We start from the raw sequence: 14,264 nt of genomic DNA, 5'->3' as shown, positions 1-14,264 counted from the left end.
CCTCAAAAAATAAAAATGTACATTCGGCGACATGAACATTTGACACTGACTTAGACCCTATGTATTGTAAATGGGAGAATGATATCAAATAAGTTATCTTCCAAATTGTTATTGAAAGATTAAGTTGAAAATTTTAGTCATTATAGAGGACAGTTTTGCACAACAGAGGAGTTGGGTAAGTAGAAATCATGACAACCAAAATCTTTTGGCTCTATGTGGCTGCTTGGATCGCCAATAAATTATTTAATATACCCCAAAACGTGCGCCCCAAGGGCGCACCGAAAATGGAAATGGCAGGAAATGAAAGTGCCAGAAAGTATTTGGAAAGGAATTTGATGTTCAATAAATTTTCAGTCCCCTCCTTTGCAACATCATTTTTTTGAGATCCCCCGGCACGTTGTAATTTTTTTCAAATCCCCTCCCCTGAAATCTCCCCGTCCAGAGGTGTTTGTGAATGCAGCCTAAACGAAACAATAAATTTCAGCAGACTGTCACGGTAGTGTTGAGATGAGTGCGAGATTGAAGCAATATACTTTGGCGACTGACGAGAACATGTAACGATGCTGCGTACAATATGTCCGAGAAAAACTAAACGTTTGAGCGACGACGTATACTCAGTCAGTGTCACCTCTATGATCTGGTGAGCGTGGTCGACCGTAAGTCACTAAAAGAGTACAAAGCGTGCGTGGGTCCGGAAGAGTGCTGGTCTTTTTTACTCCCATGGTCAGATAAATATATTTGCGGACATCGACCGTTTTAATGATATCAAATACGCCTTGGAGTTGGAAACGCATCGTTAGCACACAGCCCTGCCATGCAGAATTACTGATCGATTTGCCTGGTCCTCTGGTCATGACTGCTTGAATACACCGTACGACACTGTTTCAATCCGGCGAGACATTACTTCTATCCTAAGACTTTGTTACTTGTTCTATAAAGCACGTCTAAATGCAACAACGTGAGATAAAGAACTTCGCCCCGCAAAAAATTAGATTCACTCTCGGGTATATGTCTCAACTCGGGCTTCGTCCATACAAAAATGGAAAATGTTCTGCAATATACCAGTGGCGGTACGGTGCAAGTTAGGTCTGTTATCAACAGTTGCAGCTTCTGCCCCGTTACAAGGCCGACTTGATGTTTTTAAGAAAATGTAACGGCATTCTTACGTTGTTAGATTTTTCCGTTTTCCGTTAAATTAGACAGTAGCGGTGCACTTTGGGTAATGTACACAAGTGCGATCATACTTGATTGAAAATTTTATATTTCCATTGGAGTCAAGTCTCATATTTGTTTTTAAAGTTGTCTGAGTGACTTATTGTGATCAGGTACTGCGCTCTCAATGTTATGCTTTACTTCAGACCAACCTCGTTCAGCCCGCGATGAAGGTTGTGCTCAAGCAAGCCCTGTATTGAAAAATAACATTATATTTCGACGTAAATCATCAAAATTAGCAATGCGGAACTATTGGGCGGTACAGCCGCCTGATCTTCGAACGCGTACATAAGCACGTAGGAACCACAGACAAATATAGACACTGTGTCTATATTTGTCTGTGGTAGAAACAAACAACTGGCATTATATGCAAATGAAAGAGGTCAAATTTCAATACTGATAAAGGAGGTTTTATCCTCACGGAGTGCCAAATGTTATCCTTCCCACTGTAGCACTAAGTCCGTTGTTAGCCATGTACCGTAACTACCATTTTTTGTTTGGATGGTGTCCATCAATCATGTACAGCCGACGGTCACTGACTACAGCCGTTTTCGATTGTGACTTTTGAAGCTTCCCGGCAGCATACCCAATCAATCGTACAACGAGGTACATGTGTTAATTATCATGCTTAAGTTTGCTGTTGTAAGAATTAAGTATACACTTTTGCATCGGACACACCAGTGTAAATTATCATGGATTTGCGCAAAACGAAACAACTTAGACACCACTGGCAAAGTTACAAAGAGGCTTAGTGTAAAGTCCATCATAGTACACAGTAACGCAGGCATGCCGTCTGTCTCAAGTTGTTCGTAAAATGTACACGTTTCAACCGAAGTATGGAGGTAAAGAGAGACCGCTATAACCGACGTAAATACCAAGCATGAGAATTCATCCACATCTCACTGACTCTTAAATCACGAAAGCGGTACTTAAAAGCCATTGCGCGGACTATCACAATACCAAAGTGGCCCACGAATAGTTATTTCATCCCACTTGGCCTATTGTAGAATAAATGTAGCAATATGCCGGCTGCGGTGCCCTTTGGATTTTGGACATTTGAGATGACACGTAAACTTTACACAGATAGACGCTCGCAGGGGAGTACACATATTGCATGCGGTGAATTGATATCACCGAGTCGATAAGCTCTCAAAACGTATCGCTGTTGCGCAGAGAAAGATTGGAATTGCGATTTCTCTGCTGATGTCAAACGATGCTATATTTCATCATAAACAAAATATTTGTGCCCTTAAGTAGAGTTATCTCGATAACATCTTAGTTTTCGCAAATCCAGATCAATGTAAACAAATTGCACCGGGCAAAGACATAAGGTGACCAACCCAAGAGCATTATTGGTTTGCCATGGTGGCGATAATGTGGTCAAAGAATTTTTCTTATCGCACTTTATTGATGCAAGCATATCAGTGGGCCACTTGATCTATCAATGAGCATGCGTATTAGTAAGCTGCTGCGAGAGATATTGCATTGTCTTTATTCGGGTTTTAGCACCTTTTTCTCTCTGTGACCATGTAAACATGTTAAAGAACCAAACAATGTAACTGGTAAAGCCGCACTTTTATAAGTGAAATCGTCAATAAATGATGACATTTGAGATGACACGTAAACTTTACACAGATAAACGCTCGCAGGGGAGTACACATATTGCATGCGGTGAATTGATATCACCGAGTCGATAAGCTCTCAAAACGTATCGCTGTTGCGCAGAGAAAGATTGGAATTGCGATTTCTCTGCTGATGTCAAACGATGCTATATTTCATCATAAACAAAAATATTGGTGCCCCAAAAGTAGAGTTATCTCAATAACTTCTTAATCTTAGTTTTCGCAAATCCAGATCAATTTTAACAAAATTGCACCAGGCAAGGACATCAGGTGACCAACCCAAGAGCATTATTGATTTGCCATGGTGGCGATAATGAGGTCAAAGAATTTTTCTTATCGTACTTCATTGATGCAAGCATATCAGTGGGCCACTTGATGTATCAGTGAGCATGCGTATTAGTAAGCTGCTGCGAGAGATATTGGATTGTCTTTATTCGGGTTTTAGCACCTTTTTCTCTCTGTGACCATGTAAACATGTAAAAGAACCAAACAATGTAACTGACAAAGCCGCAATTTTACAAGTGAAATCATTAATAAATGATGACATCAAAATCGTCGTACGCACAACACAGATGCGAAGTAATTGCGGCACTTACTAATCAATAAAGTTAATTCAATAAATGCTCACTTTCTTCGAATCACTTTCTTAATTTTCGACTGGTTAGTTTTTGTGTTTGGGACTGGGAATTGCGGTTAGCCGACCAAATTGTCGATCAGGAGCGAGCGTTATCAAGCGAAGGTGCTGCCAGGGTTGGCAAAGAGTTGTAATCACACTCTTACCTAATTTATATGTCCTTCTTCAACATAGAATTCTTACAAAAAGTCCTAGAATCGGAACTATGGAACCAGCTATTTTCCCTCACTCACCACAAACAGTTGACAGTGAGTTCCAAAGATTGACCCTCCAGGAGCCACTTGACTCTTACGACCCTTCACGTGCAACACCACGTCAGCTAGAACACGCTTGGGACTCCAACAGTTGTTCAGACAATATGAAAGTTCTCAGAGACGGGATAACCGTGATAAATCGCCGGAGGGACAAGTCGTCTGACCTTGTACGCGGGAAAAAGGGTTATTATCGCGGGATTCACGTGTTCGAAGTCAACTGGCCGACAGATGAGCGAGGCTCTCATCCTATGATTGGTGTTGCGTTGGGTGATACACAATTAACCACTACCGAATTCACGTACTTGTTGGGTAGAACAGCTGATTCCTGGGGATGGAACCTGACCACGAAAGAGTTATTTCATGATGGGAAAATGCGCGGACTCTATCCTGAACGAAATCCTAATTTTGAAGTTCCAGAAACGTTTTACATCATTCTGAACGCCGAAGAAGGAACTTTAAGGTAATTGTAGTTCCCGATACATTGATCAGAAACACACGCACTCAAAACAAGACAAAATAAACAAACGAATACTCATCTACACTGAACAGAGTAACATGACATGAAATCAATTCCGGCAATCGTAGATCACCAGGTCCAAGAACCAAACAAACAAAACAACAATAACAAAAAACACTGACAAAATCAGTAGTCCAATCTCGAACGATTAGTAAAGTGGTGGTACCAGAGGGGTGAGCGTACAATGCTAGCAAGTTACACCCGTCAAGATTGAACTAAAGTGACAAATCTGAGTAACAGATTTGTCATATTTTATAAGATATCCATATCTACCGTAGAATTTCTTAAGATAGTATGCACCTCTAAAGTGAAAGACTTAAACTTTTGCTCAAACTTTCCTCAAGAAATATATTTCAACCATTCTCTTTCAAAATCAGCTATAAAATCTGGGGTCGGTGTACAGATTATGGTACCAGAGACACAAATTACCCAAGACTTACCGAAATTTAAATTTCAAAATGGCCGCCATCTCTATTGAGTAACATAAAATTTCGATTTTCGAAAAACAAGGACGGGGAAGTTTTCTCAAACTAAGAGCTTTAAAATGAACCCCAAATGATCCAGCCAACCTACTTTGTGAAAATCCCTGCACTGTATGTTTTCGCAGTGTTTCATCTCACTTTCTAGGTGCCTGATTCGTCTGCTTTTATTTTTCCTCATTTAAGTTTTAGGACGAATTTCGAAAACCTTGGCGTCGCTTTCAGAGGTCTTCCAAGTCATGACAAGACTCATCCACTGTATGTCAGTGCTAGTGCTACTTTTGCGTTTTGTCGCATTCGACTGAAGTACAAATGTTGCGCAGGTATAAGTATTAATTATGTATAGTATGTCATTTAGGGAGCCGTCATTATTTACAACCTTGGGGGTCGGAGGAACTTCATCAGAAACTCAGAAATTTCGGGTAACCACCCTACCAACCATGATGAATTTGAGTAACCCCACTCTCTAACACAGAAAGTTTGACAGACCCCTCCCCCAACTTAGAAAAGTTAAATATCAATATATCTATTTGTAAACGTTACAAAAATGCAGCAATTTTAAAGACCTTTCAAAGCCTGAAAACAGTACGGTTATTCAACTGAAGTCGATTATTACAAATACATGTTTCTGTGATAATAAAGGAATTCACAAACATTTCAGTTTTGTCCTAGATCCTGTGAAATTTTAAGAAATTGATGAGTGCAATGGTGCAGTCAGGTGCAATCGGGAAGGTGTTTTCAATTTTTTTGCTAGTAAATCTGTTAGAACACCCTTAAGGGGGAGAGTACGAGAAGGGTGTCCCCCGTCTCCCATCGAAAAGTCTGAGAAATTGGTATGTGCAATTGTGCAATCTGAGAGGTTTTTCAATTTATTTTGCACCAAAGATTAAGTAACCCTCTTCGTTCTCTCAACATTTTGAGCAACCTTCTTGTAGCTTTCAATTATTTGAGTGACCACATCAGATTCCTCCGATGCCTGGCCGCAAATAATGACGACTCACTTAATGACATGTATGGTGTGACATGATGTGACGCGTCATATGCATGTACACGCACCCACGAGCATATATGTATATACATACATACAGAACATCATGTACACATGTATGTACATACTGCAGATGAATTCTTCGTCTAAAAATTCACTGGCATTGCCAAACCTATATAATGATAGCAACGGGCCAATAATGGATTCAAACAAGCTTTGAACGACATACTGTAATTGGCTTCGCCTAGCACATTGGAGATGGTATGATTGCAACGTGAACAGCTACGTCATCACTTTTTGCGTGCTCATAGCATGTTCTGATAATGTCACGAGTTCTCTTGTCGTTTGGCAGTCGTTTTCAACGTGGAATGGCCATTTTTTACGTACATAGTTTTCTCAAATACAAACCTTCAGAAAACCAAAGAATTCCAATCTTAATTCAAACAGGTCTCAGTTGAGGGTGTATTAATTTTTTGCAAAATCGGGATACACGATTGGTCCTGTGTGCTTATTCATTCCTGACCTGCCAATCTCCCTTCTCTTATCCCATTGCAATGGGTAAAATGTTTTGTTGTTTTTGCCATTGTTGTCACGTATTGCCTTCCATCTGATCCTCGCCAGGTGAGAGCAATCAAGTAATGAACGAGAGCAATGAGTTTAACACAGCACCCGCACCGACGGGAAACAGCTATTACAAGTTTAATTCTGAAAACCACGGCAGATGCGTTGACATCAAGATGTGTGGACGGGTTGCAAAGAAAAAGAGGTGAGAGGCGATGTAAAATATTCTTCCTCTTTCGGATATGTTCTGTAATATTCAAAATTTTAGATGTCAAAAGTATAATGATTAACATGACAAAGGTTGTCACATCAATCGTAATAGAGGTTATAAACCAAATATTAGAAAAATATGTTTATCCTAACAACAATCAAACAACTTCTGGGTGTTTATAAGAACGCTATCATACTGACTAGGCTATCCAAAATTGTATTGTAAAGTCCGAATGTAGATCGCGACAACAGCGTTGTGTTGACACGACAGCCTCTGAAATTTGACGAGGTGTTTGAAGTTCGATTGGACAGCGTACATGCACAGTGGACGGGAAACTTGGAAATCGGTGTCACCACAAATGACCCGAAGAAAATGGCGATTCCTCCGACGATGGCCGATTGCGAAGAAGGGGAAACTGTACTGTGGTCTGGGGACTGGGTGTTGGTGAACGGTGAAGCTAAGGATGATATTACTTTGGAAGAAGACTTAGAAGACTGCACGGTGAGATGAGATTGCTGTCCGGCGCTTAGTTTGTTGCACCGTACTAAAATGTTGTAAAATTAAATATGGATGAATACAAAAAACCCGCTGTAGTATAATATAAATATTCTTTCGTGTATTTTGTAATTTAACATCTTCATTATGTTTCATAATATTAGCTTAAAGCATTATTGGGTATTTTTCTATTACTTAAAGTCCGTTATATAGGTATAATGGTGGTTGCCGCCGTAGTTACAAGGTTTAACAAGTGTCCCAGTGCTTATTCAAAAATTTATTTCCTTCTGCAGTATGTTAGTGCGCTCGTTCCTGTCACTAACTTGTAATGTTTTCTACAATGCAAAGGTTGGAGATAGAGTCGGTATTGTGAGAAGAAGTGATGGATCTTTACAGTTCTTGTTTAATGGAAGAGTTCTAGAAAGCTCGATCCGTTTCGGAAAACAGTCGGAAGACCTGTATGGTGTAATTGACTTGTATGGCAAGGCTAGTAGAGTTACCATAATGGGTAAGAGCCTACGATGCAACGGTTATGCGAGCTGTAAACGTAATATTGACTGCAGAAGTGGACAAATGTTTGCTGATCACGTTTATTTTAAAATCAACTTAAGACAAGCCCACACGTTCCTCTTACCTTTATGTTTGTCTCTCTGTGTAACGCTCTGTTTGCCTCACTATTTCCAATTGGGAGTCCGCCAACCACAACTCAAAAGGCACCATTGTATTCCTCAAATAATTTTATCAGTATAGCTGTTTCCAGATCGGGCCATTGCTGAATCATTTTGTTCAGCCTTCCATGAAATGAGTGTACTGCCTTTTTTGTATCTTAATTTAGTCGTAGGTCTTTGCTTAAGCGGGTTGTTTCTTCCCCACAGAGAGTCGGGCTGTAGCAGCAAGGCGGACGTATGACCTTACAACGTCTAAGAGAGAGGAATTTGAGAACAATCATCCAAATGCTATCATGTTTCGAATGAGAGATATTGTCGATAAAATAAAATGCGGACAATACACATCGCTTCATGAGGAATTGGATGACATCGCCTCTGGCATCTCACTGCCTTACAACAGCTCGAGTGACCAAAGGCTTCGCCAGATTTACGGTGATCACCTAGCCAGCGTTGGGGGCACCAGGACTCTGACTCAGTTGCTTGTTAGACTTATGGGCAGAGGAGTTGAAAATCAGACAGACTGGTTTGGCATACGTCTTCTACGCAGTATTTTCTGGACCTATTCTGGCGTAAGCTCTAAGCTATGTCAGGAACTGGGCAAGGAAGACTTTCTTGGGCTTTTATTAGGTGATCTCAAAGTGTATGGCTCTAGCAGCGCCACCAACGAGGTACCAGCTTTACACGTCAACATATTGTGTCTGCAATTGTAAAAGTTAGTGAATATGAAGAAGGCGAAAAATTGTACGGTTTTGTATTTCCAGTAGAATTCGCAGAATTGCTAAAATAGCGTTCTTTCTTTTACATGTACATCATAAGGTTGCTCATTTGTTCGTCAATATAAATGTCCATGTGCAATATGAAGAACTGAAGATTGCATCCCTAAAACTATCAAAATAAGTTCGGTGTCTACGATGAAACAAAGTTATCCTTTGCTTTTTAAACTTTGCAACGTCTTTCTTTTTGTTCATTTTCATGCACGACTTTCACATAATATTGTCGACCATTTATTCGAAAGATTCAGTGCAAAGCAATCTCTTGCTTTAATCAGCAGGATTGTACAACCTAGATGTTCAGGCTATATTACTCTTTTGACTTTTATCAACAAATCCAACGAGTTTGTGTCTTCAAGATCAATCGCAACATATATAAACCGTCTCTTTCATATTCGAAGGACTTTTATGTGAATGTATCGTTGTATGTGCCATGATGATAACGTTGTGTCGATAAACATACCTCGCGTCGATACCAGTCTGCTTTCAAATTGTATCTTTCGTTTTGTTTCAGAAACATCAATTTATGGTCATATCAGCGTTACATATGTTACACAATTGTGCAAAAGCATCTGAAAACCGCCATCTCTATCGCAAGCTGCACGTCCATGAGAAAGTCAAGCCCTTCATGAGGTCACGCAATACTACAGTTGCAACAGTGACTCTCTTAATACTATCTCTTATAAATAACGAGTCAGCCGTGACCTCGTTTGATGCTGATCGTAACGCAGTTCAAGATTTGCTGAAATTGCTTTCCTTCGCCGTGGAAAATTTAAACCTTTGGAGCAAGCTGGACGACAGCACTGTTTCAGCATCTGAGGTAACACTGGCTCTCGGAAACATAGCCACCAACGACAGAAATAGAGCCATCATCGTTCAGGCGGGTTGTCTTCCTCTGTTTTTCAAGCTTATGGAGATAGGAGGGCCACACGTCCAAGAGAGTGTACTTTTCGCACTGAGGGAACTTTGTAGGCATGAAGGAACAGCCTCGACAATTTTAACTGATACGAAAGCGATTGATACCATCGAACATGTGGCAAAGAGCCGTGAAGAATTAACAAAACAAGCTGCTTTGATGTTAAAACTAAAAATCGGACCAGATACTCGCGTGCTCAGTAAGTCCATGTATCATTCGGTGCATCCCCAATTAAATTAAGACGTTTAGAAATGCACTCGGTACTAATAAGTAATGTGCAGACTCTGAACAAGATCGATCTCCCTTCCAATAGCAGTCTACGAGAAGAACATGTGCAAATATAATTACTGTAACGTTTTACTTCAGCTTTACGCAAGTACGATTTGTCATCGTGTAAGAGAGAGTAGATGTGTTCTTCATCTGTATGTGTACGACCACATTGAAAAGCGGTAATATTGCTTCATCAAAATGAACGCGAGCACACCTGCACTTTTGCTACCCGAACGCATCATGCAACATCCTTGTATATTGGCAGTAACGAGTAAATACAGACATATTTTAGCGAAATGGCAACTTTATAAAAACGGGTTTCAACCATTTTGGAACTGACCGTATGACAAAGTCTGCTATAAAGTTATGCTAGCTGTTTTCGCCCACAAGTTTGGCAATTGTCTTAAATTTTAGTTTTCACCTTCCTGTGTGCCGTTACTTAGTTTAAAAGTTATTTTGGTAGATGAAGGTTGTACAAGTCAGCAATTAGAATTGCTACCCTGAAGTAAAAGCCCTTCTTCAATACGTCCGCTTTCAAAACAAACGTCTTCTTTTAATTTCCCCTGTCGTACAGAATATCACCCATCGGAACATTTATTTTTATTTCCGACACAGGATTGGAGGACACTGAAGGGTGCACTTATCAAGCACTGTGTCAGCGTTTTCAGGAATACCTACAACTTCCAGGTATACTTCTTTCCCCCTAAATTATAACATACAATATAAAGCTGGCATGTACGGTTTGTCTGGCTGTCTGTATGACCGAATGAACATGATGTCTAAATTTTAATGCTATTGCTTACATATTGATACTTTCTATTGAGTTCGACATGTCTCCCCATGGGCATTGTCTCCTCTTCACAAAATCCAAGCGCTTGTTCAAATGTCTGATTCAAAAGTTTTTCTGACTGATGGCTTCGCATATTCCCGCTCTAACATTCGCTGCGACTCATTTCTGACGATTTTACAGGAAGATACTTCAACGGAATATACAACATGTGTTACTGTGTAAACTGTCACCATAAAAGGGATGATAGGTTATACTACACGAGAGGAAGCCCTCCCAAGGACTATGCTATACCGATCGGCTGGTGTCGATTCGCTCTCAAGTGAGTACACGGCAGCGACATTTGTCTCTGAGTATTCTAACAGAGGAAGTGCTAGAAATGATTCATTAAAAATTCATGGACGTGTAATCTATGTATAATTGTCTTTTTATAATATAGTTATGTAAGTATATATTTTTGACATACGGTATTGTCTTACTGTTGTGTTTCGCTTGCAAAATTTAAATTGCATCATACATCGTGTAGTTTGAAGTCTTTCTCATTATGATACAGTGCGATGCCTTCGAAGGAGGGCTCTATAACATATGCTAAACTGCTATGCTTCGCATCCATGAAGTTTCATGAACAAGAAAATTGAACTTGCTTTTATCCTGTAGTATCAGCTATAAAGTACCGCTCAATAAGCTTTCTTTTACAGCTGCGCTGTGACTCAATCGCATAATTCCTGGAACGATGTTTTGAGTCAAATTAAGAAATGTTGGGGTATACTCGTTAAAACAGGGTCAGACGAAGTGATGTATTTTTGAACTTAAGTCACCATTTTACCTCTTCTCTCATGTGATGAATTCTCTCTTTCTACTTTTGCAACAAGGGTACCGTCCGAGAAGACGCATGTCTTTGGCGAGTGGCACGTCGCCTTCTACGGCACTACCGTCAAAGCGTTGAAAAATATTCTAAAATGTGGAAACTTACCAAGCACAGGTGAGCTGCAAATTCACATACTTATTTAGCTTTTATCAAAGATAATTTCCACGTACTATTATTCAAACAACAGTCGAACGCTTTCTTTTTATTCATTAATATATCTTGGGTGTCACGATTATGTCGTACATGGTTGAAAACACCATTGTTATTTCATCTTTTTAGAGAATATTACCATGGGAAGTAACAACACTAGGGGGCAGTGCAACCAGGGATTCAACCAGAGACTCGAACCGCTTGGTTATCACACAAAGCAAGTTTGCCTTTCTCCTACCATACGTTACGCTGGAATGGATGTCTACTCAAAACCTCATCAGTAAGTATAATGCTGTCGGATATTTGTTCGGTAACTGTTTGCTAAATGTAAAATAAGAGAGAAACTGAGACTCAGTTTTATTTTCAGAATCTCATTGATCCACATACTAGCATTTCTCAGTTTGAATACTCTTCAAGTTTCCTTCTCGACAAAACAATGGAGCAGAAATTGTATAAGTTCACACTAAGTAGATTACACGTAATACACTGGCATACACTGACTTACCAACGCGAGAACTTTGAAAGACATTAACTTTTGGCTAAAACGTTTAGAACAAGGAGTAAATACATACACATATTCGTTTCCCTGTAGATTCATTGACATACGTACAAACAAGACATACAAAGCAAAAGTGGCGTTTCAAGTTTGCGTGAAACCAGGCTCGTACAAGGTGGGACAAAAGACAGCACGCTCTTCTACGCCAATTGACTTGAAATTCAGCAATCACGAGATAGAGTGGTCGGTGAGAGAGCTGAATGGTGCCGTTGTGTACGGCCTCTTGGTCAATTTGCAAATGGCCTGATACCTCGTATCACCTTTCATGTATATTCTGGGTTGTTATCATTTTGGAATTTTGGAATCATATGTAGCCGGCGTCAATCTATAACGGTGACTCCGAACAAGGGATAACCACTGGGGAAATATATGAAAATGTTGTCGCTGATAAGATCGTCTATTTTACACGAGCTCACATGAAAGCCAATAATGCTAAATTTATCAAATACAACTGTCGACATTGAGCGTAATGTATACGTAAAACTAAATTACAAAGGTACACTATTTGATCTATATCGGTTGGATATTTTGTACGGTCACTACCGATTCCAAACAATTTAAACAGATTCCTAAATTTTAGAACTTCATATACTTTTTCAGAACTATGTTCAAATAGAATAATACAGTGGGGAAAATTTCAAGCTCAGTGTATTAATGAATATGTAACGTTCTGCCCTATTGTGCAAGTTGGTTTAAATAATGGAACAGTGCAAAATGTCTTTTTAATTTACCAAGTACAATTTTAATAACAAAATTTGAACATCTTTTGATGGTCTATCAAAATGGACGGTCTTGTATGTGATCTTCAAAACAATAGCAAGAATGTTAATTTGCTTTTGATTATGGCAGTGTTTACAAAATACGAATCCTGATTGAAGTCTAGGCAGCCAATTAAGACAAATTTCTTGGCGGTGTCTGTGTAGCTCCCAGCATAGCATTGGTTGGCGTCCACAACGAGGCATGTAGTTATGATGATAACATCTTTAGTGACTTTTCAGATACAGTATTCAGATACAGAGGTTGCGTAGATAGCTTAGAAGAAAGTCAGCAAGGGCCTGTTGATGTTACAAGCGACTCTATTATTAGTTTATAAAATGTTATTTACCTACGGAAAGGTTGTGTCTAGTGAGTTACATCACAAAATTTTATAACGCGATCCATTCAGTGAGTTGTTTAGTTACTTACAAAATATGTTGTTATAAAAATCAGACTAGTTGCTGTCACTTGATCTAAATTTAAGTCTTTTAGGAGAAATCTTTTATTGCCATATTTAAACCACATTAACCCTCATTCATCGAAAGTGTAAAAAGGCCAGAAAAAACACGGTTGAATTTGGTAAGATTACATGAAATTCAAGAAAAGTCGCGTCAGGCTACATATTAATTGCATTCCCAGATATAATATACTATGCTATAATGTTTGCAAATGGCGAGGAAACAAGTCGAAAACATATTCATAAAGTATATCTAAAAAATCATGTTTGTAGGTTTTGTCAAAACAGATGCCGCGAGAAAACAAAATAGAGCACGGGTAAATAACAAAGAATGAAATATGGGGAAAATGGTAACCAAATAACTTTACCTTTTAAGGAGACTGTTCATAAATATTCCTAAATAGCATTATGCCAGTTTTCACAGGGTTCGACATGCTGAGAGACATCTGCTGCCGTTGAGATAGATATCAGAACGAAACAACGAAAAAATGTGTTTTTCAGCAATTCATGGTAAACACACCATTATATCACGTCCGGTTTCTTGCACACGTATTTCACAAGTAATTCAGTCTTTATTTTGGTCTTTTGAAGAATTTAGAAGCCGTTTGTCGCAGATTTGTTCGTATTCTTGCTATTTGTATATAACTATGATTTATGAGAATTGGGAAAACTACTTAAGTGGTAACTTTCCATTTTATTTTACAATAATTACGCAAGAAGTTGAACGAGTTACGAACAAACAGCAAAATTGCATCTCAGATATAAAGGTGCATCATCTAAGCAAAGAAAGCAATTCTCCTTTTGTAAATCGTCACATGAAATCTGAGCTACACAACAGCACTAGGGAAATCAACTATCGATTTGCATTATAATTCTGTATGTTTAGCAAATATATGTAATATGTAATATTCTGTTTATATGTTCCGTTCTACATATTTTACGTTTACTTCCCTAGTGAATGTAACTGCTTTTACATGTATGGGCTAAGCAAGAGTTTCACACAGTCCTAGGCCTTGGAGCACGTTCATCTATTCAAAATGTGCGTTCTCAAACTGCACAAATTGAACTACATTAAATTTCTGTACATATTTCC

At 39.1% G+C, this 14,264-nt stretch overlaps 1 protein-coding gene across 1 annotated transcript; it reads left to right on the top strand.

Moving 5' to 3' along the window:
* The first annotated feature begins 3,673 nt into the window (after positions 1 to 3,673).
* On the top strand, positions 3,674 to 4,186 carry LOC139132187 (SPRY domain-containing SOCS box protein 2-like). Its single transcript, XM_070698576.1, has one exon. It carries the CDS (start codon positions 3,674 to 3,676, stop codon positions 4,184 to 4,186), a length of 513 nt encoding a protein of 170 aa, XP_070554677.1.
* The last annotated feature ends 10,078 nt before the right edge of the window (positions 4,187 to 14,264 follow it).

This window comes from Ptychodera flava, chromosome 4, assembly GCF_041260155.1.
Source record: "Ptychodera flava strain L36383 chromosome 4, AS_Pfla_20210202, whole genome shotgun sequence".
NCBI lineage: Eukaryota > Metazoa > Hemichordata > Enteropneusta > Ptychoderidae > Ptychodera > Ptychodera flava.
The sequence above is the reverse complement of the archived record's forward strand: the minus strand, read 5'-3'. Positions and strand labels throughout refer to the sequence as shown.